We start from the raw sequence: 27,556 nt of genomic DNA, 5'->3' as shown, positions 1-27,556 counted from the left end.
ACACAGATTATTGAGCCGAAGCTTGACTACAAAATTAAATTGCAAATCAAATCGAAATCGCAATATCTGTCCAAAAATAAATAAATAAATAAAATAAAAAATCTCATATATATATATATATATATATATATATATATATATATATATATATATATATATATATATATATATATATATATATATATATATATATATATATATATATATATATATATATATATATATTCATTCATTCATTTTCTTTTCGGCTTAGTCCCTTTATTAATCTGGGGTCACAACAGTGGAATGAAACGCCAACTTATCCAGCATTTGTTTTATGCAGTGGATGCCCTTCCAGCTGCAACCCATCACTGGGAAACACATACACACTTATTCACACAAACATACACTACGGACAATTTAGCTTACCCAATTCACCTGTACCGCATGTCTTTGGACTGTGGGGGAAACCGGAGCACCTGGAGGAAACCGACGCGAATGCAGGGAGAACATGCAAACTCCACACAGAAATGCCAACTGACCCAGCCGAGGCTCGAACCAGCGAACTTCTTGCTGTGAGGCGACAGCACTATCTACTGCACCACTGCGTCACCCTTAGATATATATATATATATATATATATATATATATATATATATATATATATAGTGGCGAGTCATCCAATTCCCCGTCGCCATGGTCTGTATAGCACGCCAGCTGTAAGATCCTCAAGCCTCCATGATAACTATTCTCTGTTCTACCTCAGAATTACGTGGCTGATTGGAGCTCACCCCCCCCCGCTACCCCTTCACAGACCCAAGATCATCATCATCCTCACCACCAAAGCATGGCACTTTTCTAGGACTGAAGGAAGCACTACGGAAACCCGCACTTTCTCACATACACACTAGATTCACTTGTAAATAAACACCCCTCCAGGGCTTTCACCTGTTACATCTGTGCGTGTGTGTATATCTTCCCTCTTTATCTCGCCAAAATATATATATACACATGACTAAAACTAAAAAAAAAAAACTAAAATGTCAGCCTCACACAAAGAGTAAACTAAAATTAAAACAAAAACAACACTACTCCTCAGATCTCAAGAGGTGATCCAGCCACAGACTTTATTCTGTGGTCTATAGCCTCCTCATGAGAGCATTTGTCTCCCATGCTGGAATCGTCGGTTTGCGCTCCACTCAATGCAGTTGTGTGTGTGTGTCGGACTGGTGGGGTTACATGCACGTAAACTTGTCAAAAATCTTTTGACAATATGATAATTCATACTTTCCGCCGCTCATGTCAGTGGGTACTGTCACTTAAAATTAAACAAACACACACATGCGAATCATAATTAGCATCTGCACGGCTCCTGACGATGTTGAAGTTGAAAATATATTTGGCTGAAACGTAGAAATGCTGGATTAAGATCGAGTGGTGGTCGAATTGAGATTGTAATCTTTTAACGATTAATCCTGCAGCCCTAGTTACAATCTTAACAGAGATGGAGCTGCATGTCACATTGCAGAGCAGCCAAAGGTAGACATTCTCCATCTCCAAACTATAGAAATTCCGCAATGGGGAATAGACAGGGATTAGAAACTACAGCAGGGGCAGAGTTGGTATATTTATATTCGCACATGCTTCTAAACACAGTTTACAGTCCGTACATGCATGTTCAGTCTAAATACAAATGGTCAAACAGTTGATCCCTTATTGACCTTATTCTTCAATGTGGAAGTGCGCTCGTTTTTCCGATTGTTTTAGAACGTCCGATTCAGTCGCCTATGGGAGAAATGACTAGGAATAATAAACGGCAGAAAACAGCCAAACTTGCTCTACAAACAAGTGTTTACATGACAATACAGACAAAGTAGAATAATATAATAAGAAAATATCAGTTTGCAACATCCAGCAGCAAAACAGGCTGTCTAAAAATTAACAGAAGTGAATAAGACCGGAAGTCTCGAGCCAAAACGATTCAAACTGCTGCGCCCGCTCATGCATGGAGAATAAGGTGAATAAAACAATGTAATAAAAGTGTAAACAAGGCGGTAAATGCAGTGTCATGCAATCATCTACCATAGTTTGGTTGAGGGCTTCCGAGTCCTGATCCAGCCTCTCTTTGACTTGTCTGTGAAAGCTTTGGAGTTGTCGCTCACTAAGTGGCGTTCGATCGTAGCCCTCCAACTCCAGGAAAGACGCCAAACTCTTTACCTGGGTGTCCCTCTTTTTAATGTTCTGTGTGTGCCTATCTGCCTCCAACTGCAGGCGACCTTTAAATCAGCAGAAAGAATAGTGATGAACAGCTTTGAGAAAGAATGCGTTCATCTTGAATAAGTGATTAATAAGAAATAAAGATTGAATTTGGTGATGAGAATGAGGTTTGAAATGGCCAGCAGGCGGCCACATATATAGTTTGTGCTATTTACTGCTGGACAAGTACACAAGAAGAAATCGTTTTGGTCTGATGTTAATTCTCTAATTGTCCAAAACGTTTGTGGTGATTTTTCTTGAACCTATAAACATGTTGTTGTGGGGTTTTATAATAAAGGAAAACACTTTCATAATTCATCTTTTTGCATAAACCTCATTTTATTTATTGGAAAGTTTTTTATTCACAAATGCAAATATCGTCAATGTAAGCCAAATTTTTTATTTTTTAAACGAGAACTGATACTTTATTTAAAAGCCATCACAGACTCTCACAACAAGAAAGCTATTAAAACTTATTAAACATGTGCTTTATTTAATATTCTGCAATAATTTGTTTTATGTCATGTGCCCTTAAGTATTTTTTTCCTTTTTTTTTTGTTTTTTGTTTGTTTCATTTTCTTTCTCGTTGTCTTTCTGTGCTTTACCTATATTATATTTGTTATAAAATTCTTATAATTCTCTTGTCCCAAAAAGTAATATTTCTATTGATTGTACCATATTTCTTTTAGTTCTGTATTTGTTGTAATGCACTGTTATTATTGCAATACAATTTTTTTTTAAAAAGTACACAAGAATTTCTTATAGTTCTGCTGGCTTCTATTAACCTGCTTAATGCATTCAAAATCTGTAAACTATTTTAACATTCCAGGTAAAATCAAAAAGTATTTACATATAGGCATGTGCCGGTATCACATTTTCATGCTGCGATTAATTGTTTGAGCTTTTATCACGGTATACGGTATTATCACGATATTGTAATTTTACTAGAGAAACAGGTAAAAAAAACACAAACTTCAGTTTCGTCAACTTAGTAACTTTAATAACTTTTTAATTAACTAAAAGTACTTCAAACATTTAAATACAAATAAATATAAATAAAACAATACACAATATAAAAGTAAACTTGAGCAATTATATCAAAGTGAATGTGCAAAGAGAAACCGTCTTCGATCAGCAATCCCTCTGCATTTTTTTGGAACTCAAAATATTTCCAAACCTCTGACTTTTTTTTTTGAAGGGGGATAAATTGTCGGCAGCGTTCCTCTTTTCGCCATGCTTCTTCTTCGTGTGAGGATTATAGTGCGGTGGCAGCGGCGGCGCGCACTGTGTGCACACAGTGCTTCTACATGCGGGGATTGTTTACATCAGAGTGCGCATCAGTTCTGCGCAGCATATACGCAGTGTTTCTTCAAGCGGTTAATGGTAAATAAACTGAAGGGGGATAAGTTGTCGGCAGCGTTCCTCCTTCCGCCATGCTTCTTCGTGTGAGGATTATAGTGCGGTGGCAGTGGCGGCGCGCACTGCGTGCACACAATGCTTCTACATGTGGGGATTGTTTACATCAGAGTGCGCATCAGTTCTGCGCAGCATATACGCAGTGTTTCTTCAAGCGGTTGATGGAAAATAAGCTTAGGCGCGTTCTAAGAATATAAATTCAGATCTATTATTTTTCACGGTATTTTGAAGTGCCCGCGATAACAATATCGTGCATATTCATTACCGTGATTTATCGCATTACCGAATACCGGCACAAGCCTATTTACATATATATTTATATAAAATGTTACTATAACTGCTCAACGAAAGGAAAAAATTAACAAAGTTTGTCAATAGCCAAACTAATATGTTTATTACCAACCTTCACCCCAAAAGCATTTTTGATATGGGGACAAAAATATTGTTTTGTTGAAGTCACATTTGTTCAGTTTAGTATTTGACGTACTCTAAGAAATACTTCTCGTTGAATGTATTTAGTTGTCCATTGTGGTGTCTGATTGGTCTAATGACATTAATTATATGAGACACAAAACGTCACTCATGTATTCCGATGTTCCATTGCGCAATTTGTAATTTATTAATTTAACAGGGACAATGCTCATTAATAAACAGTGAAACTGTAAATAAGCCAGAGTTAGCCACGGGGGCTAATTTTCATCTGTTGCCCCCTGCCAGATTTTAAAAGGCAACCTAAAATCAAAAACACATGATCACACATACAGAAACAGTAAAATTACAAATGACAACAGTATAAAACATGTAATAAGAATTTCTTAAAATGTTAGACAGAAGAATTACACATGATTACAAACTTGATTTGCTTTTAGCCATTTCTTTAACTTTTATTTAAAATATAAGTTAAGAGCACGACTCTTTCTGATGCCGTTAAGCGTAAGAGAAGAGAACGGCGTCTCCGGCAGAGGCCGAGCAGAACAAGCGTACCAGCTGGGGGAACTTTGCCTGAACTCACTGCTCAGCTTACACACGTTGGACTCTCTATACATGACTATCAGTGCATGACTCTCAATGAATGACTATAAAACGATCTAAATGTTAATTCATGTTTGGTAATATACACAGAAGGATTAGGAAGGATAAATTTGTTCACCTGAGACATGAACTCATTATTCAACTGACAAGCAGGAGTTTTGAACGTATGATTTAACCAGATTATACAGCTGGTTCTTATGCATGACCTATAACCTGTTCTTACCTACTATGTGTATAAGCACTGGAGTATGTCCATAGTTATGCATGATTAGTATGCATGATCTACCTACTATGTTTATAAGCACATTCCTAGAAGTAGATCTATTTTTAGCCAAGGGGTATAAAAAGCTGAAATATACAGATCAGCTTTGATTTTCTGACTTCTCTATAGACCTTTTTCTTGGCTGCTGCATTGAGGGTGCCATAGCAAACAGCGTCTTCCGGTAGAATGTTTTTTTTAAATATTTATTTTTGGCCTTTTTGCCTTTATTAAGTTGATAGGACAGTATTTCAGACAGGAAGTGAAGTTGGAGAGAGACAGGGGGTAGGGACGGAAAATGTCCTCGTGCCGGGATTCGAACTCGGGACGCCCTGAAGTGCTACTGCACCATTAGTCAGCACGCTAACCACTAGGCTATAGCGCCGATGTCTTCCGGTAGAATGTCTAGAACAGGGGTCACCAAACTTGTTCCTGGAGGGCCGGTGTCCTGCAGAATTTAGCTCCAACCCTAATCAAACACACCTGAACAAGCTAATCAAAGTCTTACTAGGTGTACTTGAAACATCCAGGCAGGTGTGTTGAGGTAAGTTGGAGCTAAACCCTGCAGGGACACCGGCCCTCCAGGATCGAGATTGGTGACCCCTGGTTTAGAACTTCTGTTTACAGTGTTTACAACTGGTTATTTGCGACCCGAAAATGGGTTTCAATAGCATTTTGAGTGGATTACCGTGTTTTTATGACATACGACTTTGAAAGGTGTGTGTTAAAGTTGTTATAATCTGTCAGATGTGGTTCAAGCATGAGAGAAAATCGTTCTCTTAGTTCACGTGTCTGCTGTCAGAAATACAGTGTGTGTGTGTTCCCAACCTGTCAGCTGTTAGCTCAGCGGCTTTTCAATGCGCGCACACACACACACATGCAAAACTTCACTGCATTATAGAGCAAACCAGATTACTGGCATGAAACTTAACAGGTATGTAAACAAAAATGACCCATAAGTCTGTTATTGATACTCTGATGGCTGATTTGCATGTTTATTTTAATCGAGAGCTGTTTATGTTTCATTTAGTTAGTTTGTATGTTTCTGTCATTTCAAAACGCCACCTTATTTAAACTTTGTGACACTTATTAAAACATCGTGTCAGTGGGACAGTACAGGCTACGTGTGTGTGTGTGTGTGTGTGTGTGTGTGTGTGTGTGTGTGTGTGCGCGCGTGTGTGTGTGTGTCGAACATTTTGGTAAATTACATTTGTTTGGGTTGGTTATATATTTGATAGAAAGAGAAAATGTTGTCTTCAGCAATGTCTAAGCTTCATTTAAACGGCACAAGATGCCGTCTGACACTGAGAGGAAAATGCCTCGCAGCAGTTGTTTTCCATCCTATGACATTGCATTTTTTAAATAATCAGCCCAGGAGATGGTGCTGATCGACAACAGTATTAGTTCAAAGACGTTAAAAGCGAATAAAATAGATTAAAACTATCGTTTCAAAGCTGTCCAAATGTGACTGTTTATACGCATCAGCTGGCGACCGGAAGTTCGTAGCATTCTCCTTGCTCATACACGCAAAGCGTAATTTTGCATTCCAAGAAAAAAAGTCTATACTGAATGTCAAAATACAAATAATCCCGTGAGGATAAAGTAAAGGATTTTGTGTTCTGTTATTTGTATTTTGTTTATTCTACTTTTTCACTGGATTTTATTTGATTAATAAAAGTGTATTGTATTAATTTTCTTCACTAGAGTGGACATTGGCTTCATTTGCAGAACCCATCAAGTTACCCTGTGTGGTATAGTATGCACTTTGATTTATTCCTTGAACAATATTCCAAAAGATGGTCCTTTAACTAAACTCTAGCTAAGAAATATAGCCAAGAGAGGATTCTAGTTTCTTTATTTAATTAGGGTATTAGATAGACAATCCAGCACACCATGTCAATTGAATATTGTACATTTCAGTGTTATGTGAAGCACTTTGGGCAATTCAACTTGCATTTAAATGTGCTATAAAATTAAAGGCAATGGAATATGAATAGCCAAGGAAGTTTGATTACCTTGCTCCACTAGCAGCTCAGACTTGATGCGGTTCATCCTCTGGCACTCTCTGCCAGCCCTTTCAAGCTCACGTTGGCACTCTATTAGTCTTTTTTCCTTCTCTTTCACAGTGCGCTGGTGATTCTGATACATGTCCTGCAGCTGATCATCCGAGCCCTGAAACACCTACAAATAGCAAAACAGGGTCAGGGCTAGCAAATTAATAAGTGAGACTTGGTATTGGGGCATTTCTTTTTTTGTCCCCTTAGGTCAGGGGTCACAAAACTTGTTCCTGGAGGGCCGGTGTCCTGCAGATTTTAGCTCCAACCCTAATCAAACGCACCTGAACAAGCTAATCAAGGTCTTACTAGCTATACTTGAAACACCTAGGCTGGTGTGTTGAGGCAAGTTGGAGCTAAAGGGACACTGGCCCTCCTAGACCGAGATTGGTGACCTCTGCCTTAGGTGATGTTTCCAACGTTTGGGGACAACTCATTAGAAGTAACGCAAGTTACGTAATAATATTACTTTTCTAAGTAATGAGTAAAGTAATGCATTACTTTTAAAAATAAAGTAATAATACTTAAGTTACTTTAAAATAAAATATATTGTGAATTAATTAAACTTAAAAGTAACTCGCTTTTAAAAAAATAATTGATGGATTAAAATGAAAATAGTCACATTGAATCCCGTGCAGAATGCAGGAACAGGCAACAATGAAGATGGCAGAGACTTATATTTCAGTGATAAAAATATTCTCATTGTTTTGAACACACGGAAGAAAAGGAAAAGAGGAATATCTGAATATACAGCGATTTTACTAAAGTACAAAAATAGCAAAGGCATTGCTTTAAAATTTCAATAATCTGTATATACGGCTTGTATAGCTATCGATAACATTATCCTACATTAATTTATGTTTTTTTAAGGGAACATGAAGGTTATACAGTGTGTTGTTAATTGCAGAGCTCCTCTATTTAAAAATAAAAAAAGAAAAAAAAAACCCTGCAAGTTCTGAAAGAGAACAAGCCTCAACAGGTCAGAAAAAGTAACATAAAAGTAACTCAAAAGTAAATTAACACATTACTTACCATAAAAAGTAAATAAAAGGCAACTAGTTACTTTTGTTGGGGAGTAACTCAATATTGTAATGCATTACTTTGTGAAGTAACTTTCCCCAACACTGGATATTTCCATGAAAGACTTTTGAAATGAAACAGTTTACTTTTCATTGTTGTGCAGATAACTCCATAAAGTCTATGGGTCCTATTATACAGCTGGCAGTGGCTCCATGTGTTATTTGCTAGTTTCAGCCTGGTGCAGCTATCATTTACACATTTTATGGCACACCATTTAAATAGAAAATGCATTTGCACTCATTTGTGTGCCCAAGGGTGTGCTGGTCTCAAAAGAAAGCGTGATAAGGCGCATTGTTCGCACATTGCTGTTTTGCATCAAGTGAAATAGACAGGTCCATTGACCAGCAAAATCTGGTATAAAGTCAATAGTGCAGGGTTTTTATTTGTTATTTAAAGAGCGAGTTAGCAATATGTGGGTTCAAAACTTGTCTAATCATTGCTCATTCAGAGGCTCATTTTAGAGAAAGTCTTTAATCATGCACAGATGGTCTTTAACCATTTTCTTACTATTGAAGCATTCAGAAATCAGACTCTGATTGGTTTAATGCATGTTATTCCCAAAACACACCCATAACTTATCAAGAAAATAAGGACAACTCTTTTAAACCATGTGCTGGGCTCACAGACTGTTTTCCCCATCCTTAAAATAGCAAAAGTGGATTCAGATAAGTGAAACTTATCTTGGAGGGCCAGTGTCCCGCATTTTTTTTTGTGTTCCAACCCAAACACACCTGAACCCAGCTAATCAAGCTCTTTCTAGGTATACTAACTTCCAGGGAGGTGTGTTGAAGGAAGTTGGAGCTAAACTATGCAGGACACCAGCCCTCTAGGTCTGAGTTTGGACATCCCTGATTTAGAACCTCTCTGTTTTATTAATACAATACATCTTCAAGCAAAAAAAAAAAAAAAGTGGTGAATCAAATTAAGACATGACTAAATGCTTCAACAATAAGGATTTTTTTTCTTCTAAGAACTAACTGTTTATTTAGAACAACAGACGTTCACTGGAAAACTGGCGGATTTATAGAGTTTTACTATGAAAACAGTGAATGGACTCCTTATTTAATATTAATAAATCAATATCAAACAAAGGCAAGCCCATGTTCCATCATCAAATGCAAAAAAACAGCATTAGTAAATATACCAATAACAACACTTAAAGAGCCCATATTATGGGTTTTTGAAAACGCCCTTCCATGTAGTGTGTAACATAGCTCTAAGTGAAGTGAAATGTCCAGCTAAGGCTTAAATCTGTAAGTGTACAGTGTTTAAAACTATTGATTCATCTATAAAGGAGTCAACTCATAGTGCTTGTGTGTGTGTGTGTGTGTCTGTGTGAAAAGAGCAGGTAGACTGTGACGTGCTCCTCGCCAGTTCTTGGAGTTTTTGCTCAATAAAATAGTTTGTCGTCTGTTTTTTTTAAGTCCATCGTCTGTATTTACATTCACCCACTGGTAGCCAAAATCCACACCTTACACTGTGAAGCGTGTGTGCACTGTGACTACTTTTATATTGTAGATTAGCAGCTGGGCATTTCACTCTGTCTCGCGCTGAAGGCTGTCAGTTTCGACCAATCGCAGCAGGCTGTCATCGGTCCAATCAGCGCAGATTAGCTTCGCGCTGAGGATGGGTTTGGGTACAAATGAATCGCTGAACGATTCATATGGGAGTCGCTGGGATAATTAGGTAAAAATAAATGCAGATTATAAGACCATGAAAGTGTTTTTTGACCTTGCATGCATATTAGACTGTTGTCCTTACAACCTAAATATGACCCTATTTCATGTATAATATGGGCTCTTTAATATCCTATACAGGTTTCCTTGAGGTAATTCTTCTATGCTCACATATGATCTCGCAACCATGAATAATACAGAAAGCATTCAGTGTTTCCTAACTGAAAGTAAAAAAAATGTATTAGCAAACTTCAGTTACCTGTTCCATCTTTTCCTCTAGCTCCCGGTTATCATCCTCCATCTGTTTCTTCCTACTGTCCAGAGCTTTAATGTCGTTATCCAATTTCATCACTTTGCCGAGGCTGCTGTCAATGTCATTTAGTCGCCTCTGAAATTATGCAGAAGGGTGTATTTGATGAGAATAGGTTTATAGGTAAATTTGACTGCGGTTCATCCAGGGTTCCCACACGTTCATGGACATCAGAATAAAGGACTTTTTAAAGCACCATTAATTTAAAATGAAGCACCTTGTATTCATAGTCCTTATGGTACTTAACATTTCACTTACACTAAATATTTACATAAAAAATGTCAAAGAATGCCATTATGTTCAAAGAATATAAAATAACAATAAATAATAAAATTTGTTTGATTCAATACTGTTAATATTCAAATGCAGTTCCTGAAATATTGATCAAATGTGTACTATTTGTCAGTGTTATTGTACGTAAGATTTTAATTTAAGAATTTGCCAACGTGGTGCCTCAGTGGTTAGCACTGTCGCCTCACAGTAAAAAAGTTGCTGGTTCGAGACCCAGCTGGGCCAGTTGGCATTTCTATGTGGAGTTTGCATGTTCTCACGTATTGGAGTGGGTTTCCTCCGGGTGCTCGGGTTTCCCCCACACTCCAAAGACATGCGTTAAATAACTGGATAAACTAAATTGGCCGTAGTGTATGTGTGTGAATGTGAGAGTGCATGGGTGTTTTCCCAGTACTGGGTTGCGTCTGGAAGGGTATCCACTGTGTAAAACATATGCAGGAATAGTTGACAGTTCTTTCCACTGTGGCGACCCCTGATAAATAAGGGACTAAGCCGAAGGAAAACGAATAAAGGAATGAATTTAAGAACTTCAAATTTTTTCATTCTGTTTTCGAAAATTGAGTACAATTGTTAAAATAATAGCATAAACAAATTTCATTTCAAATTTAATTCAAGCACTTTAAAGGACCTATTATTGTTTAAGTACTTTCGAGGTCTTGAATCCATATGTGTGAAATTTAAGTACATTTAAGTACTTTCAAAAAGCGTGGGAACCCTGTTCATCTATTGTTTCAATTGTCCTATAATATGCTTCTGCACTGATTATAGACTTTTTCAAAAATCTAGGATAGTTTAATTAGATCAAGAAATAAAAATAAACAATTAAACAAGATTTTAATAAGTTTATGTAAACATACATTTTAAACATATACTTTTGCAATCAACATTTATAAGGCTATTGTTATGTTAACACTGAGCAGTAAGTCTCCATTTGCTAACATCGATTAATTTAACTAAACTCACGATCAAAACTAGAAAAGCTTTTAATTATCTTAGATGATGTTAATTTCTAGTTAATGCCTCATAACACATAAAATCGTAGGTGTAATCAGATTACAAATCATCATCGTCATCTTATTAAATGGAGTTCACAACTAATTTAATTTAGTATTTTTTTACAACTAACTAAAATTAATGTATTAACTGTAATATATTGGGCTACCTTTTATAAACATGGCCACTTCCCACGCAAAAAGTTGTGATCTATATAAAAAAACAGGATCCACTTTATATTAAGTGAGCCTAATAACTATGTACTTACATTTAAAATAATAATTTAGTACAATGCATGTATTGTATACATACACGATTTTATATTGTACTAAACTGTACTATTGTGCAATTTTTAAAACGATCTGCTTGTAATTACATCAGTAACTAATTTCTGTATTACACTGTGAACACAATAAGTGCATTGTACTTTTGTTCTAATGCAGACAAATAGCAATGAAGGCCACTTAATATAAAGCGGGTCCAACAAACTTGACAGGAGAATGTACGCAAATGTAAGTAAACTTATTTAACTTAGGTAAACATATTTAACTTAAAAACTGATTCATTGGACGGCTTTTAAAAATCATATGAGCCATAATCACTAACAAACAAATGTAAATTTATTCTAGTGTATGTTCTATTTTATGAAGGTTTCCACACATATTTTTAAATCAGACCCCTGGCCTTTTCTCATTATTGATTTTAAATCATTAACAAACATTAACTAATGAGACACTAGGTCATACTTTATTTTGATGGTCCGTTGGTTGAATTTAAGCTACTTTGCATCTACATGCCAACTACTTCTCATGAGATTATAAGTAGACTGTTAGGTTGAGGTTAGGGATAAGGTTAGTGTAAACTGACATGTACATGCAAAGTTTCTTACAGTCAATTGAATGTCTGTTAAAGGAGTAGCATCAACAGATAAAATACTCAAATGGACCATCAAAAATAAAGTGTTACCCAAATTTAAAAAAAATCAGACCCCTGGCCTTTTCTCACTGTTCATTAACAAACGTTAACTAATGAGATGTTATTGTTAAGCTTTAACTATTGTACATTATAATGCTTTTGCAATTTCATTTGGTTAAAACATTTATTTACTCTGAACATTTAAATATCCAATATAAAAATCAATCAATAAAAATGGAAAACCTCTATTCTAAAATTCCACAGTAAATTATCCCCTTATGTTTAATCATCTAGATCTACATACAGACTAATGTCACAAATTCTTAGATTTTTACCTCCAGAGGTTCAATCTGACCCTCGATGCGATTGACACTCTCTTTAGAGGAAGCCAGCTGAGTTTCTTTGGTGGTAAGCAGCTCTCGAATCTCTTGGGCTTTATCTTTGTTCTGTTTCAGATACTTGAGCTCCGTCTGGCAGGATTTAACAGTGCTGGTCTGCTTCTGCCTCAGCACCCGCAAGGTCTCCAGCACCTTAATGTACCTTTAACCAAAAAATATATAAACATTTTCAGGCAGTTGTTTCCATGGTCTTCCGGGTCTTTTGGTGTTGCTGAGCTCGCTGGTGTGTTCTTTCTTTTTAAGAATGCTCCAAACAGTTGTTTTGGCCACGCTTGATGTTTTTGCTATCTCTCAGATGGGTTTGTTTTGTTTTTTCAGATTTCAAATGCAAATAGCACACTTAAAATAAACTCTGGACCTTTTATCTGCTCATTGTAATTGGAATAATGAGGGGATAACAAACACCTGGCCATGGAACTGCTTAGAAGCCAATTGTCCAATTACTTTTGGACCCTTAACAAGTGGGAGGCACATATGCAAACTGTTGTATTTCCTACAGCGTTCACCTGATTTGGATGTAAATACCCTCAAATTAAAGCTAACAGTCTGCAGTTAAAGTACATCTTGTTTGTTTGTGTTGGTGTATAGAGCCAAAAATGTTAGAATTTTGTCGATGCCCAAATATTTATGGACCTAACTGTATATATTTATGACCATCATTTCACTGTATGCATATATATATATATAACAAAACTGATCCTATAACATAACTGCCTCCTTTCATTTTCCATTGAAAAATTTGAAAGTCTCTTTTGCTGAAAATCAGTTTTAATAATCAATAATGGCAATCAACAATACAATACGTTTATACAATATAGTAAATAAAGGCAATCAGTCAAATGTGCAGAATCAGTGCACATGGTTACATAAATTAATACATTAACTTATCTTTGAGCTCAGCCAAAACACGTTACCTGAAAACAAGTAATAGATTAAAAAGACAGAGTCGTCGTTAGATAGAGACCAGATTAATTAAATATCACATTTAATAACTATAGTGAGATGAGATCCAGCGGTAGAAACTTGATGAACTGTCCGACATGCGCTGCTCTCACCTGGGGAGGTGTGCTCAAAGCACCTGCTGACTGCTTGGAGCTCAGCCAACTGCATACGCTGCAGCGCATGAAAGAGTGTGTGTGTGTGGTCACGTGATGCACTTTCAGCCTTATAGTGTGGGCAGAGATCTTTTTAGAAATTCTAGGTTTAATACCAGTGTAGACATGGATCGTTTTCGTTCTAAAACTAAAACGTATTGGTGTAAACGAGGTCTTAATGTGGCACCTGAGGAGAAAACAAGGGATCAGTGCCTTGCTGAACTCGCTCTAGATTACTCATGAAATGTTTTATAGCACAAATTTTCTGCTTGATTTCAATTTTGGCATCATTTGTATCGCTCGCAGTTTGCATTTGCACTGACTTTGTATCTAATCTACTCATGCCGAATACTTAACTCTGCATTTGGTGTGAATTTGGCATAAAGGTGAGAGAGGAAAGCACAAAAAAAAACTACAAATTATGCAAATGTAAGCGAAGAGTCATCATTGGACCATTGGAAATGTAAGAAAAGTCAAGAGGACTGTATTAAATGGCTTGAAGCTTCTGTGAGAAATGAGTTCAAAATACCTTGTGGCTGAGAAAATCTCATCAAACTTCTGCTTGAGGGCTTTCCCTTCACTGAGAGGCCAGTTGGACTCCTCTTGGTGGCAAAAGATGACATGGTTGAGAACAGCTTTGGAGACGCCCAGGGAAGAGATCATCTCACGGTCTATCTCGGCACATTTAGAGCTCAGGCTTACTTTCTCGCCATGCCTGATGTCAAGAGAGGTCAAGATACATTCATGTCAAACATAGTCCTTCAAACAGGAAACATAATGTATTCTTTTTTTAAGGGAAGCATATACAAAAAGGCAGTTAATACATGTACTGTATAATCAGGCCCGGCACTACGGGGGAGCAAAAAGGGAGTATTGCCCCCTCAGAAAGAATTTGTGCCCCCTAGGTTATAAAGGATTAGTTCACGCAAAACTGAAAATTCTTTCTGTCATTAAATACTAACACTCCCTTCATTTCAACCTTCAGAACACACATTTAGATATATTATAATATGAAAAAGCAGCTAAAATATGGAAATTGTGAAATTACAGCAATAGCTCAGAGATCAGGGGCCTCAAGTACGAAGACTTGCGTTGAAATCATACTAAAACATTGCGTACACACAAAGCTTTAAATGTGCGTACGCAGTAAAAAATTCAGATGTATGAAACACTGCGTACGCGGAATCCCACGCATATTCTCTTTGTACATCCAAATTAACATAAAACTGAGCGCACGTGCATGAGCGCAAAACCCCTCCCTGCCTCCTCCCCTGTATGAATATGCTAATGACTCTACTTTGCAAAAACCAAACGAAAAAGCAAAGGCAAAAGCAAGCAAAAAGAGACACTTTGAACAGAATGTGAATTGGAGGTGCTCCTATCGAGGTAGACCGTGTTATTTGCAAGTTTGTCCTCCGGAATTAATAATAAAAGAAAAAAAATAGAGTGGAAGAGTTTAGCTGACGCGGTTAAGGCACTTGGGTCTGAACATCGCACTGTGAGTGAATTTAAAAAAAAATGGTGTGATGTAACGCCATACGTGAGTGGCGTAGCTCGTAAAGCGCATGGCAACATGTTTTGACACGTTCGATCATGGACTCGGTTCGAACCCAGCGTCTGATGAACTCATTTTTCTTTCTTTCCCCCACTACATCTCAGATTTTGCCAACTCTTCATCACGAGTAAGACAAGTAGGAATCATTAATAAGTGTGTGTATTATGTTAAGCGCATTTGAGCATCATACTTTATTTGCACATTTATTCAATGGAATTGTTTATGATTCATTCAAATTCGTCTTCAGATGGCGCCTTTATTGCAATGTGCATGCAGTCGATCGCTCTGATTACATTGGGAAAACCGGCGATCGCTGCAAATTGCGCTTTAATGTTTGGCTGGTCAACTGCATGGTATGGAAACCTTATAAATCTGACAAGCGGATGATCCCGTCCCATACAGCTGCCATTGTACGGCTCAAAGATACTTTGTAGTGTGCAAATTAACATAATTGCCTCTAGGAGTCGCCAATGAATATAAAACAAACACACACAAGAAATGCACGTATGCCAGACATGAAGTTGACGTGAACCAACGCACATTCTCACGTTCATTTCATCGTTAGTAAATCCAAACTTGAAAAGCGTGAAATCTGGCGTACGCAATTTTTTGTGCGTACGCAGCGTTGATACATGAGGCCCCAGGTCCCCACATCAGGTCAGAGATAAACTCACACGGGAGAAAACTGGACTAGTGAATGACGTGAATCCTAATTCATTACATGTTTTGGTTAACTAATTCTTGAAATACAACTCTCTTGACCTCTAAAGGGAAAAAGCGCTAAAGAAATCTGCGGTTAATTTTAGCAGAGACGAATCTGCCAGTCATTTTCACTTCAGGATTAATATTAAAGTAGCCTAATAAAAATATTTAGTTGGACACTGCACAGTCCCACAGTAGTCTACACTATAAACAATATAATAATTTATTATAATTCATCATTATTAATGTTATTAAAATTACATTTTACTCCCACATTTTAAGCTATAACTGCTATTATTTCTGTTTTTGGTATACGACTGCAAAAGGATGGTTTGACTAGAAATGATCAGTTTTTTACCATCATGCTGATAACGTTTAGTCATTCGGCAGAACTACAGTTCGAACGGCTGTGGTTAAAAACCCATTCTTACAAGGCTATACTGCTATTTGCTCATGCAATATTAAACACCAGAAAATATACTGTAGGCCTATTTTAACGGCTACAGCATATCGATTTTATTTTGACTTATAAGTTCATGGCCCTAAAAATTAAAATGTAACCTGAAAACAAGTTATTAAAATAGGCTAAATAAATAAATAAAGGCGACGCAGTGGCGCAGTAGGTAGTGCAGCCGGTTCGAGCCTCGGCTGGGTTGGTCGGCGTTTCTGTGTGGAGTTTGCATGTTCTCCCTGCGTTTGCGTGGGTTTCCTCCGGGTGCTCTGGTTTCCCCCACTGTCCAAAGACATGTGGTACAGGTGAATTGGGTAGGCTGAATTGTCCTTAGTGTATGAGTGTGAGTGAGTGTGCATGGTTGTTTCCCAGAGATGGGTTGCGGCTGGAAGGGCATTCGCTGTGTAAAATTGTGCTGGATAAGTTGGCGGTTCATTCCTTTGTGGCGACCCCAGATTAATAAAGGGACTAAGCTGACAAGAAAATGAATAAAATGAATGAATAAATAAATAAAATGGCGGGTAGGCCTAGAAACCTAATGGTTTATGATGGCGTTTTTACAAATGCCAACCGGACAATTTCACCTACCCCGCCCCCCACTTATGACATAAATCACTATTTTTACCTTTAAAATTATAATAAAAGTTATATAGCCTACTGAGTTGCATGTTATCCATGACTATTTATATTGTTTAAAATAAAACGGAAAGAAATAAGAAGAATAAAATTTAATTTAATCCACTCATTTGACACTGAAGCCATAATACATCTACGTTAATAAACGGTATCGTTGCATTACCTTCATTGATGATCAGTAATAGCGAAACTGTGCATATTATTTTTACTATAAACAGTGTATTACTGCCTTAACTCATTAACTTAGGCAGTAATGCACAGTAATAAATAAGTGAATAAATAGCCTCAATGAAAGAACCAAGAGGGACCAAAATCAGTCACCAGGTCTAGTGCCCCCCTCAGTTATGACATCCTGGCGCCGGGCCTGTGTATAATGATGTTCATATTCTTCTTTCTACTCTTGTTGAGCTGTTTTTATATCAAATGAATGCATCATTGTTAAACATTATATGCTTCTTTCTAACACAATAAAAGCCTTATAAAGCTCAAACAATGGTATGGTAGCGTATGAGTGCGATGTAGCTTACTTGATTCTCGTGATGACACCCTCAAGAGTTTTGAATTCGGTTTTCTTGCCTTTCTGTGTGCACTGCATAGATCTTTGCACAGCCACAGCATCTCCGTTCACATCTCTAAACTGGAGTCTGATCTGTGCCCGTACATCTGTCTCGTGGGCATCCTACAACAAACCAACATTACTGTTAACACTGTGTAAGAACAAAGGTCCAGATTTACTCGCAAAAAGATTAACTGCATTTAATTTACACTGTTAAGTAAATGCTGTCATACATTTATTTAATTTCTGTAATCACATTAATTTGTATCTTTCTTTTATTGTAGTTATGTGGGCTTCTAATTTGTGGCAGAATGGACTCCTATAAAAAAAGCCCTCTAATTATTCTTAAATACTGAACCACCACCAAACAGAAATATTCAAGTCATCCGGTGAACAGAATTGAAACTTTTTTGGGACTGAACTCTTTTTTGCCCTGTTCAATATATCTAGCAATATAATGAATAAAATATCTATATATGGTCTTATTTAGACCAGCTCTTATGATGTATAAACCAATGTTTGCAAGGACATGAAAAGTATATGTTCAGAACTCAGAAATTTATTAAGTGCATCCGGAAAGAATTCATAGCGCTTATTCCACATTTTTTATGTTATAGCCTTATTAAATGGATTAAATTCATTGATTTCCTAAAAATTCTACACACAATACCCCATAATGACAATGTGAAAAAAGAGTTTTTGAAATTGTTGCAAATTTATTAAAAATAAAAAACCTGAAAAATAACATGTACAGAAGTATTCACAGCCTTTGCTCAATACTTTGTTGATGCACCTTTAGCAGCAATTACAGCCTCAATTCCCATTGAATATGATCCCACAAGCTTGGCACACCTGTCTTTGAGAATTTTTGCCCAATTATCTTTGAAGTACCTCCCAAGCTCTATCAGGTTGGATGGGAAGCGATGGCATACAGCCTTTTCAGATCTCTCAAGAGATGTTAAACAGGATTTAGGTCTGGGCTGAGTGGGCTGGGTGAAGCCACTCCATTGATATTTTGGCGGTGTGCTTTGGGTCATTGTCCTGCTGGAAGGTGAACCGTCACCTCAGTCAGAGGTCAAGAACACTCTGAAGCAGGTTTTCATTCAGGATCTCTGTACATTGCTGCATTCATCTTTCCCTCTATCCTGACTAGTCTTCCAGTTCCTGCTGCTGAAAAACATCCCCACAGCATGATGCTGCCACCACCATGCTTCACTGTAGGGATGGTATTAGCCTGGTGATGAGCGGTGTCTGGTTTTCTCCAAACGTAACGTCTGGCATTCACTCCAAAGAGTTCAAGTTTAGTCTCATCAGACCAGAGAATTTTGTTACTTATGGTCTAAGAAACCTTCAGATGCCTTTTGGCAAATTCCAGGCGGGGAGTGGTTTCCATCTGATCACTCTACCATATAGGCCTGATTGGTGGATTGCTGCACAGATGGTTGTCCTTCTGCAAGGTTCTCCTCTCTCCACAGAAAAACGCTGGAGCTCATATTGATCACCTCCCTAACTAATGCTCTTCTCCCCCGATCACTCAGCTTAGATATCCGGCCAGCTCTAGGAAGAGTCCTGGTGGTTCCAAACATCTTCCACTTACGGATGATGGAGGCCACTGTGCTCATTGGAACTTTTAGAGCAGCAGAAATTTTTCTGTAACCTTCCACAGCCTTGTGCCTCGAGACAATCCTGTCAAAGGCTGTGAATACTCATGTACATGTGATTTTTCAGGTTTTTTATTTTTGATACATTTGCATCAATTAAAAAAAAAATTCACATTGTCATTATGGGTATTGTGTGTAGAATTTTGAGGAAATAAATGAATTTAATCAATTTTGGAATAAGGCTGTAAAATAAATAAATGTGGAAAAAGTGAAGCACTAAGAATACTTTCCGGATGCACTGTACAATGAGTCATTTCTGTCAAAGACTTACTTTGGGATCATGGACAAAAGTGTTTCCTTTACTTCCTGGTGGAAAGTCTCCTGATGTGATGTACTTGAGACACTCAATGATGGTCTGCAAAAATACAAAGAATTAGTTATAATGTACTACACCTTTAACAATTTTAATTATTATTATTTTTTTTACATTTTAGCAGCCATAAATACAATATTGATTTAAATAATGCTTAAGGGGCTGTGAGTGTATCGTAATGCTGCTTCACATTTTGAAGGTAAACACCTTGAAATATCTCTAGCTTGTGAAGACAAATAACCAAGGCTTAAAATGAATACAGTATTTATCAAGAGCCAAATGAATATGAAAGTGCATTATGTGCCAAAAATCAAAAGTCCAAGGCACTCGAAAAGTAAGTGAAATAAACGTGTACTTTTTTCCATTTACTTTTCATGTGCTTTGGACGTATGATGTTTAGTGTATCTCTATGAATCCCTTATTTAAAGAGCACAGACACATCAATGACCCCTGAAGCATTTTTTTTTTTGTTGGATTCAGCATTAGGCGTGGGCTGGTATAAGATTCTGGTATGATAACCTTGAATAAAAATATCACGGTTTCACGGTATTGTGATTACTACTCTTTTTAAATGTCCGGGTAAAAAACTATTTTTTTCCCCCTTTGAACACAATATATTTTATTTTTGTAAAACTTTTAAATATTTTGGAACAGTAACTTGTCAGGCTGAATTTTTCAAAAGAATAATTGACTTCTGCTGTCTTCATTTGCTTCAAAAAAACTGATTTCTTTACAATTTAAAACAGCATCTTTTCTGAGATACTGTTGTCCTAAAAGTAAAAACTCAAAAAATAAAAAGAAAAAATCTTACACATATCAAAGAAACGATATAGCAGAAAATTTTAGCGTTTTTAAAACCTTGACTTTTCCAAACTGTGGTATACCTTGAAAACCTTGTTATCGTCCCATGTCTATTCAGCATTATGTGCCATTTCACACATTTATCAAACAGCAAAGACTTGTTGTATGTGTATAAACATGTAAACTGAACAGAAAAGAACTGTGATTTAATACAAAAACATTCTAATTAAATTAAAAGAAATTAAAGAAAGGTAAAGAAAAAACAACCCTTAATTTTAATATTGAGTTAAAGAAACTAAATAATTACTATTATTATTATTATTATTATAAATACTTTACAATTCTTTAGCAATGTTTTTAAGGTTCTGTGTTTTTATTGAAAGAAACAAATTTAACACAAATATTACTATCAATACATTTAAATATGTATTTATCAGTTATGTAGCTATATAGAGTTGAAGTCAAAATTATTAGACCCCTTTGAATTTTTTTCTTTTTTAAATATTTCCCAAATGATGTTTAACAGAGAAAGGAAATTTTCACAGTAGGTCTGATAATATTTTTTCTTCTGGAAAATTTGTTGTATTTCAACTAGAATGAAAGCAGTTTTTACTTTTTTAAAACCATTTTAGCGTCACAATTATTAGCCCCTTTAAGCTATTTTTTTTTTCAGATCGTCTACAGAACAAACAATCGTTATTCAACAACTTACCTAATTACTCTAACCTGCCTAGTTAACCTAATTAAGCCTTGGAATGTCTTTTTAAGCTGTATAGAAGTGTCTTGAAAAATATCTAGTCAAATATTATTTACTGTCATCATGACAAAGATAAAATAAATCAGTTATTAGAGATGAGTTAATAAAACTATTATGTTTAGAAATGTGTCTCTTCGTTAAACTAAAAATGGGGAAAAAATAAACAGGGGGCTAATAATTCTGACTTCAACTGTATATATATTTACAGCCTATATATAGATTTTATATATATATATATATATATATATATATATATATATATATATATATATATATATATATATATATATATATATATGCAAATATGTTTACCTTTTTGAATTTGCAAAGAATATTTTTCTGAAATTATATTAAAGAGTAAGTTCGAATGTGCGAATATAAAACCAACTTTACCTCAATCCTCACATGCATCAAACCCACAGAATGACTCAACGCAATATACACACCGTTTTGCCAGCTCCATTAGGTCCCACAAGCACCGTGAGAGGGCTGAAGAAGGAGATCACTTGTTTATCTTTATCCTCCACTCCAAAACTCCTCACTCCCAGAATACTCATCTTCTCAATCTTTGACATTTTGGACCAGTGATTTGACTCCGAGCTAAAATGAAATAACAGTCACAGAAGCAAAACATTTTAATAATCTGAACATTACAATTACATGGAAGAAGTGATTAGATTGTACAATTAGTATGAAAAGTGGTGTACTTATTTTCGTAACACATTCATTTTATAATCTACAACGAATTTAAAGTGCAGTTGAGCAAGCAAATCAATACATATATTAACGCGGAGGCAAAACATCTTTACATTTCCTTAGAGTAACGTTAACTTACAAAAAAACTATGAAGCAAGTTTCCTTTGAACCCAAGCTTACATGACTTACATGAACCTAGACGTGTGTTTCCCGCGTCGGCGCACTGACGTGCTTCCGCATACAACTCCGTGACGAGAGGCATCTAGAAACTACAGATCCCAGAATTCAATAATAAAAAAGAAAACTTACACTGCTTCTGTGCTCTGTGATTCGATCATAGACTAATAAAACGACATTTCAGCCTATGCGACATGTAAGTAATTATTTTACTAATATGTATTACTAATTTTAATTAATTTAAATAAAAAAGTGATTCTATTTATAAATACCGTTAAGGCAAAAGTATAAATATACTCAAACTCATTTCACTCATTCCCTTATTTTAGATCTATGGGTCATTATCACTATAAAGTGCCTTTGAGACATCAACAAAGTTTGAGATTTTTGATTTAACCACATAGTTTTCGTATTACCTTAGGCTGTAAGAAATAAATGTTGGTCAAGCTCTTTTTTTAAGTAACCTGCAAGCAGAAAAACAGTAAACAAACCTCAGATTGAGTCAACCCTGTCATGGACAAATTTAAAGTAGTTTGTATATTTTAATTGCAGTGTGATTATATAATGCATATTTTCAGAAAGGTAATGTGTCCCTTTACTATGGAAGCACGTTCCATAGTTCAGAAACTCCATTTCTGAGGTATGAAGTTGCAATTCTGAGTTATAAAGTCAGAATTCTGAGTTATAAAGTTAGAATTGCGAGTTATTGTTACCAGTTATGTCGACTGACCAAAATGGAGTGTTAAAGACGCATGCACATTAGCTCATAATCACAACATAAAGCCTATATCTGACTTTTATTGCTTATCACGCTTTCAAAAAGGAAATATATAGGCTAGATGAACTATACAGTCTAGTCAGTGTCTAGTTTCTTAAAATTCTCTCATCATTTACTTGTTCCAAACCTGTTTTTTTTTTTTGTATTGTTTTTTTTAACTCAAATGAAGGACATGAATAAAACTGGATACCTGTAACCACTGACATCCATTGTATGAAAAAGCACTGCAGTATTCTGTGTTTGTCTGAGGTAATTAGTCTACCGAAACGTGTATATTCCTTACATAGTATGAAGCTGATCGGTCAGTTTGTGCGCCTGGGAATCCATGTGAATGGCCCAATAAGCAGCTATGCTTCTCTTTACATTCAGAAGATTGCGTTCTCCAGCAATTAGGGATGCTACATTCAGCAATCCAGTCCCCCTAGTCCCTTTTCAGTCAGAAGAGTTCTGCTGTGGTATTGCACTGTAAAATCTAATTTTGTAAAAATCGATAAACACATTTAATGTGTGAGCTAACGGGAACTAAATTGGTTACTGCTGGAAAGCCGTCCATACAGAAGTAAGCGGTCAGCTGGTAAGCATGAAAAAGTAATGGCGTCATTTGTTTTAAAAATGAAATGCAGCCATACTGTTATGAAGCGGACAGGAGACAGAGGTAAGGAAACGTTAGGGTGTTTATTAAATGACAACAAGGAGCACATGAAGGATAGCCAGGAGGATCAGGAATGATGTTGGGGTCTTTTCCTCCGTGGCTGGGTAACAGGAATACACGAGGATGGACAGCACACACCAGATACAGCTGACAGAGGATGACACAGACTTGGAAGGACTGGAAGACAGGACGATTCGGGAGGACCAGGAAGACTAGGAGGAATACAAAGAGAACAGGTAAGTAAATCGTTTGTTTTAGCTGAGGATGACTACGCTGAGTGGTCGCTCAGTTGTCCGCTTTCGTCGAGACGAGCCCGGACAATGAGCGACTGGAGTGCTGTGCTTTTATCTGGTGCTCGTGAATGTGATGCAGCTGTGTGCTCATTAGAAGTCAGGTGATGGTGATCTTCGTGAGTGGGGATCGTGAGAGCCTGACCAATCCGTGACAGTACCCCCCTCCCCAGGGCCCGCTCCTGAGGGCCGACACCTCCGACGCCGTGGTGGGCTCCCTCTGCCTCTAGGCGCTGGGAACTCAGGGTGGCTCTCATGAAACTCCACCATGAGACTAGGATCGAGAATATCAGCTCTGGGAACCCATGTCCTTTCTTCGGGGCCGTACCCTTCCCAGTCCACCAGGTACTCCAACTGGCCACCACGACGTCGGGAACGCAAGATCTCCTTCACTGCGTAGACGGCTCCTTCTTCTAGGAGCAGTGGAGGAGGGGGTTCCTCTTCGTGGTCAGGCTCTGTGGAGGGAAGAACAGGATCGTGATAGGGTTTCAGGAGTGATACGTGGAATGTAGGGTGAATACGGTAGTGAGAGGGTAATTGTAGTTTGTAGGTGACGGGGTTAACCTGTTCCACGATGGTGAAGGGACCAACAAATCGGGGACTTAACTTGCGAGAGGGCAGTCGCATGCGTATGTCCCGGGTGGATAGCCACACCTTTTGTCCGGGTGTGTATCTGGGTTCTTCAGACCTTCTCCTATCGGCGGTTACCTTGCTTCGACGGACTGCCCTCTGCAGATGTTGATGAGCCTCGTCCCAGACTCTCTCGCTCTCCCGGAACCAGTGATCCACTGCGGGGACATCAGATGGTTCGCCATCCCAGGGAAAGAGCGGTGGTTGGAAGCCCAGGACGCACTGGAATGGCGTGAGTCCGGTGGAGGGTTGCCGCAGTGAATTTTGGGCATATTCTGCCCAGCCCAAATACTGGCTCCAGGAGTTCTGGTGACCACTGCAGAAGGTCCTCAGGAACCGTCCCACCTCCTGAATCTTCCTCTCTGTCTGCCCGTTGGTTTGGGGATGATATCCAGAAGAGAGGCTGACGGCCACACCTAGGAGCTTGAAGAAGGCTTTCCATAGACGTGAGATGAACTGTGGACCTCTGTCCGACACAATATCTTCTGGAATACCAAATGACCTGAAGACTTGATTAAAGATATTGTCGGCAGTTTCAAAGGCTGTGGGAAGACCTTTCAGAGGGATTAGTTTGACAAACTTTGAGAATCTATCTACTATGACTAGAATACAGGTATTACCTTCTGACGAAGGGAGGTCAGTGATAAAGTCCACTCCTAGGTGTGACCAGGGACGGTTCGGAATCGGCAAGGGATGGAGCTTTCCAGCGGGTAGATGACGTGGGCTCTTGGATTGGGCACAGTCCTTACAGCCCTGAACATATTGCCTCACATCCCTTGCCATGTTTGGCCACCAGAATCGTTGGGATACTAGCGAGAGAGTATTGTTGATCCCTGGATGTCCAGTGCCTAGCGAGGTATGTAAGGAGTGGATCAGATCTACCCGGTGTTCAGGTGGTATGAACTGCCGATGAGGAGGGCATCCCGGCGGAGTAGGGGCTTCCGGAGTGGCAACGACTGGAGGAGCGTTCCAGGTGATCGGACAAATGGAGATGTGTTCGGGAAGAATCTTCGTTGGGAGTTCTTCATGATCGTGATGCTCGTGTAAACGAGAGAGAGCGTCTGCTCTTAGATTCTTGGGTCCTGGACGATAGGAAATGGAGAAATCAAAACGTGAGAAGAAAAGTGACCATCTGGCTTGACGTGGACATAGTCTCTTGGCCTCTTTGATGTATTGGAGGTTTTTGTGATCTGTGATCACCTGGAACGGATGTTTGGCTCCCTCCAACCAGTGACGCCACTCCTCCAAGGCTAGCTTGATTGCTAGAAGCTCCCTGTCTCCTATGCTGTAATTCTGCTCCGCCGGGCTCAACTTCCGAGAGAAATAGGCACAGGGATGCAGTCGGGGCGGTGTATCATGATGTTGAGATAATACTGCCCCGACGCCGGTGGTGGATGCGTCCACTTCCACCACGAAAGGAAGATTTGGGTCAGGATGAGTCAGGAGTGGGGCCCTTGTGAACTCCTTCTTAAGAAGGCGGAAGGCTGCGGCTGCTTCTTTGGTCCACTCCAGTCCTTTGGGTTTACCCTTGAGGAGATTAGTGAGAGGTGATGTAATCCTGCTGTAGTCCTTGATAAACCGTCTATAAAAGTTAGCAAACCCAAGAAACCTCTGGAGCTCCTTAATGGAAGTGGGTTCTGACCAGGATAGAACAGCCTCAATTTTCTTCCCATCCATACGTATACCGGTTTGGTCAATGATGTATCCCAAGAAATGAATCGACTTCTGGTGGAATGAGCATTTCTCCGCTTTGAGGTAGAGGTGATGTTCTCTCAATGTGTGTAGGACCTCCGCAACGTGTTGGCGATGTTCGGCCTCACTCCGGGAGTAAATGAGGATGTCATCTATGTACACTATTACACAGTGGTGAAGAAACTCCCGGAGGACTTCATGAATGAAGTTTTGGAATACGGAGGGGGCGTTGACCAGACCGTAAGGCATGACCTCATATTCATAGTGGCCAGTAGGGGTCACGAATGCTGTCTTCCATTGGTCCCCCTCACGTATTCTTATCAGATTATACGCGCTGCGGAGGTCCAATTTAGTGAAGACTTTAGCTTCTCGGAGCTGTTCCAAAGCGGCTGGTACCAGAGGAAGGGGATATCGGTATTTTACTGTACCGTTATTTAGGACCCTGTAGTCGATGCATGGACGCAGCCCTCCGTCCTTCTTGGCCACAAAGAAGAAGCTTGAGGCGGCTGGTGATTTTGAGTGACGTATGTACCCCTGACTCAGAGCCTCCCTTATGTAATCTTCCATTGCCTGATTCTCTGGAAGCGAGAGCGGGTAGATCCTACCTCTTGGCAACTGGGCATCTGGAACTAGGTCGATCGCGCAGTCCCATGGCCGATGCGGCGGTAGCTGGGAAGCTCTCTTGGGGCAGAAGACATCATGAAAGGAGCTGTACTCCTTAGGAATGTGGATAGACTGCTTCTCAGGAGGGCTCTCGACCGATGTTGCAAACAAAGAAATGGGGTTCCGACCTTGAAGAGGGAGATTTGGAAAACAGGCAGGTGTACATCCAGATCCCCATTTCTTTATCTCTCCTGTGCCCCAAGAGATGATGGGATCGTGCTTCACCAGCCACGGGCGCCCTAGAATGATGTCCATATTTGCACCCTCCAGAACCAGAAATTGAATCCTCTCTTGATGTAACAACCCCACTTGAAGAAGGATGTCTTCGCATTGTCGATGGATACGGGTCGAAGATCGAGTGCACTGGGTTATCGGTTGTATCTGGTATATATGCGAGGACGCCTCAGTACGGAGGTGGAGTTGACGACAGAGGGATTGGGAGATGAAGTTCCCTGCTGACCCGGAGTCGATGAGGGCTGTGACAAGGAGAGAAATAGAGGCAGTAGTTATTTGTACGGTGGTAGTAAGTGGTTTACATTGTTCAATATTCGTACTGAATACACTCACTGAAGTCCGAATGGGACGAAGGGGACACTCCATACGGGTGTGTCCACTGACACCGCAGTATAGACACAGACCCCGGGTCAGCCTCCTCTGTCGTTCCGCTGATGTCAGTCTTCCAGACTCTATTATCATGGGTTCTGGTTCTGGAGAGGCTGTTGACTCAGGCGATTGGAGGAGTGCAGACGAGGGGGTGATGGTGTCCTGTTGATAGGAACGGAGACGATCGGAA

At 38.5% G+C, this 27,556-nt stretch overlaps 1 protein-coding gene across 1 annotated transcript in view; it reads right to left on the bottom strand.

Annotated features, from left to right (window-relative positions):
- The window catches only part of rad50 (RAD50 homolog, double strand break repair protein), a 79,612-nt gene extending 57,519 nt beyond the window's left edge, over nucleotides 1–22,093 (bottom strand). Inside the window, exons 1-9 of the mRNA XM_056446333.1 lie at nucleotides 22,021–22,093; nucleotides 21,632–21,785; nucleotides 19,586–19,669; nucleotides 17,625–17,776; nucleotides 14,283–14,468; nucleotides 12,597–12,801; nucleotides 10,012–10,140; nucleotides 6,958–7,123; nucleotides 2,062–2,255 (exon numbers count right to left, since the gene is read on the bottom strand). Of these exons, the coding sequence (XP_056302308.1) occupies nucleotides 2,062–2,255; nucleotides 6,958–7,123; nucleotides 10,012–10,140; nucleotides 12,597–12,801; nucleotides 14,283–14,468; nucleotides 17,625–17,776; nucleotides 19,586–19,669; nucleotides 21,632–21,760 (1,245 nt within the window). The 5' untranslated portion in view covers nucleotides 21,761–21,785; nucleotides 22,021–22,093. The remainder of the gene's footprint in view (nucleotides 1–2,061; nucleotides 2,256–6,957; nucleotides 7,124–10,011; nucleotides 10,141–12,596; nucleotides 12,802–14,282; nucleotides 14,469–17,624; nucleotides 17,777–19,585; nucleotides 19,670–21,631; nucleotides 21,786–22,020) is intronic.
- Nucleotides 22,094–27,556: the final 5,463 nt, after the last annotated feature.

The sequence above is a fragment of the Danio aesculapii genome, chromosome 21, assembly GCF_903798145.1.
Source record: "Danio aesculapii chromosome 21, fDanAes4.1, whole genome shotgun sequence".
NCBI lineage: Eukaryota > Metazoa > Chordata > Actinopteri > Cypriniformes > Danionidae > Danio > Danio aesculapii.
This window is presented reverse-complemented; position numbering and strand designations above follow the sequence as displayed.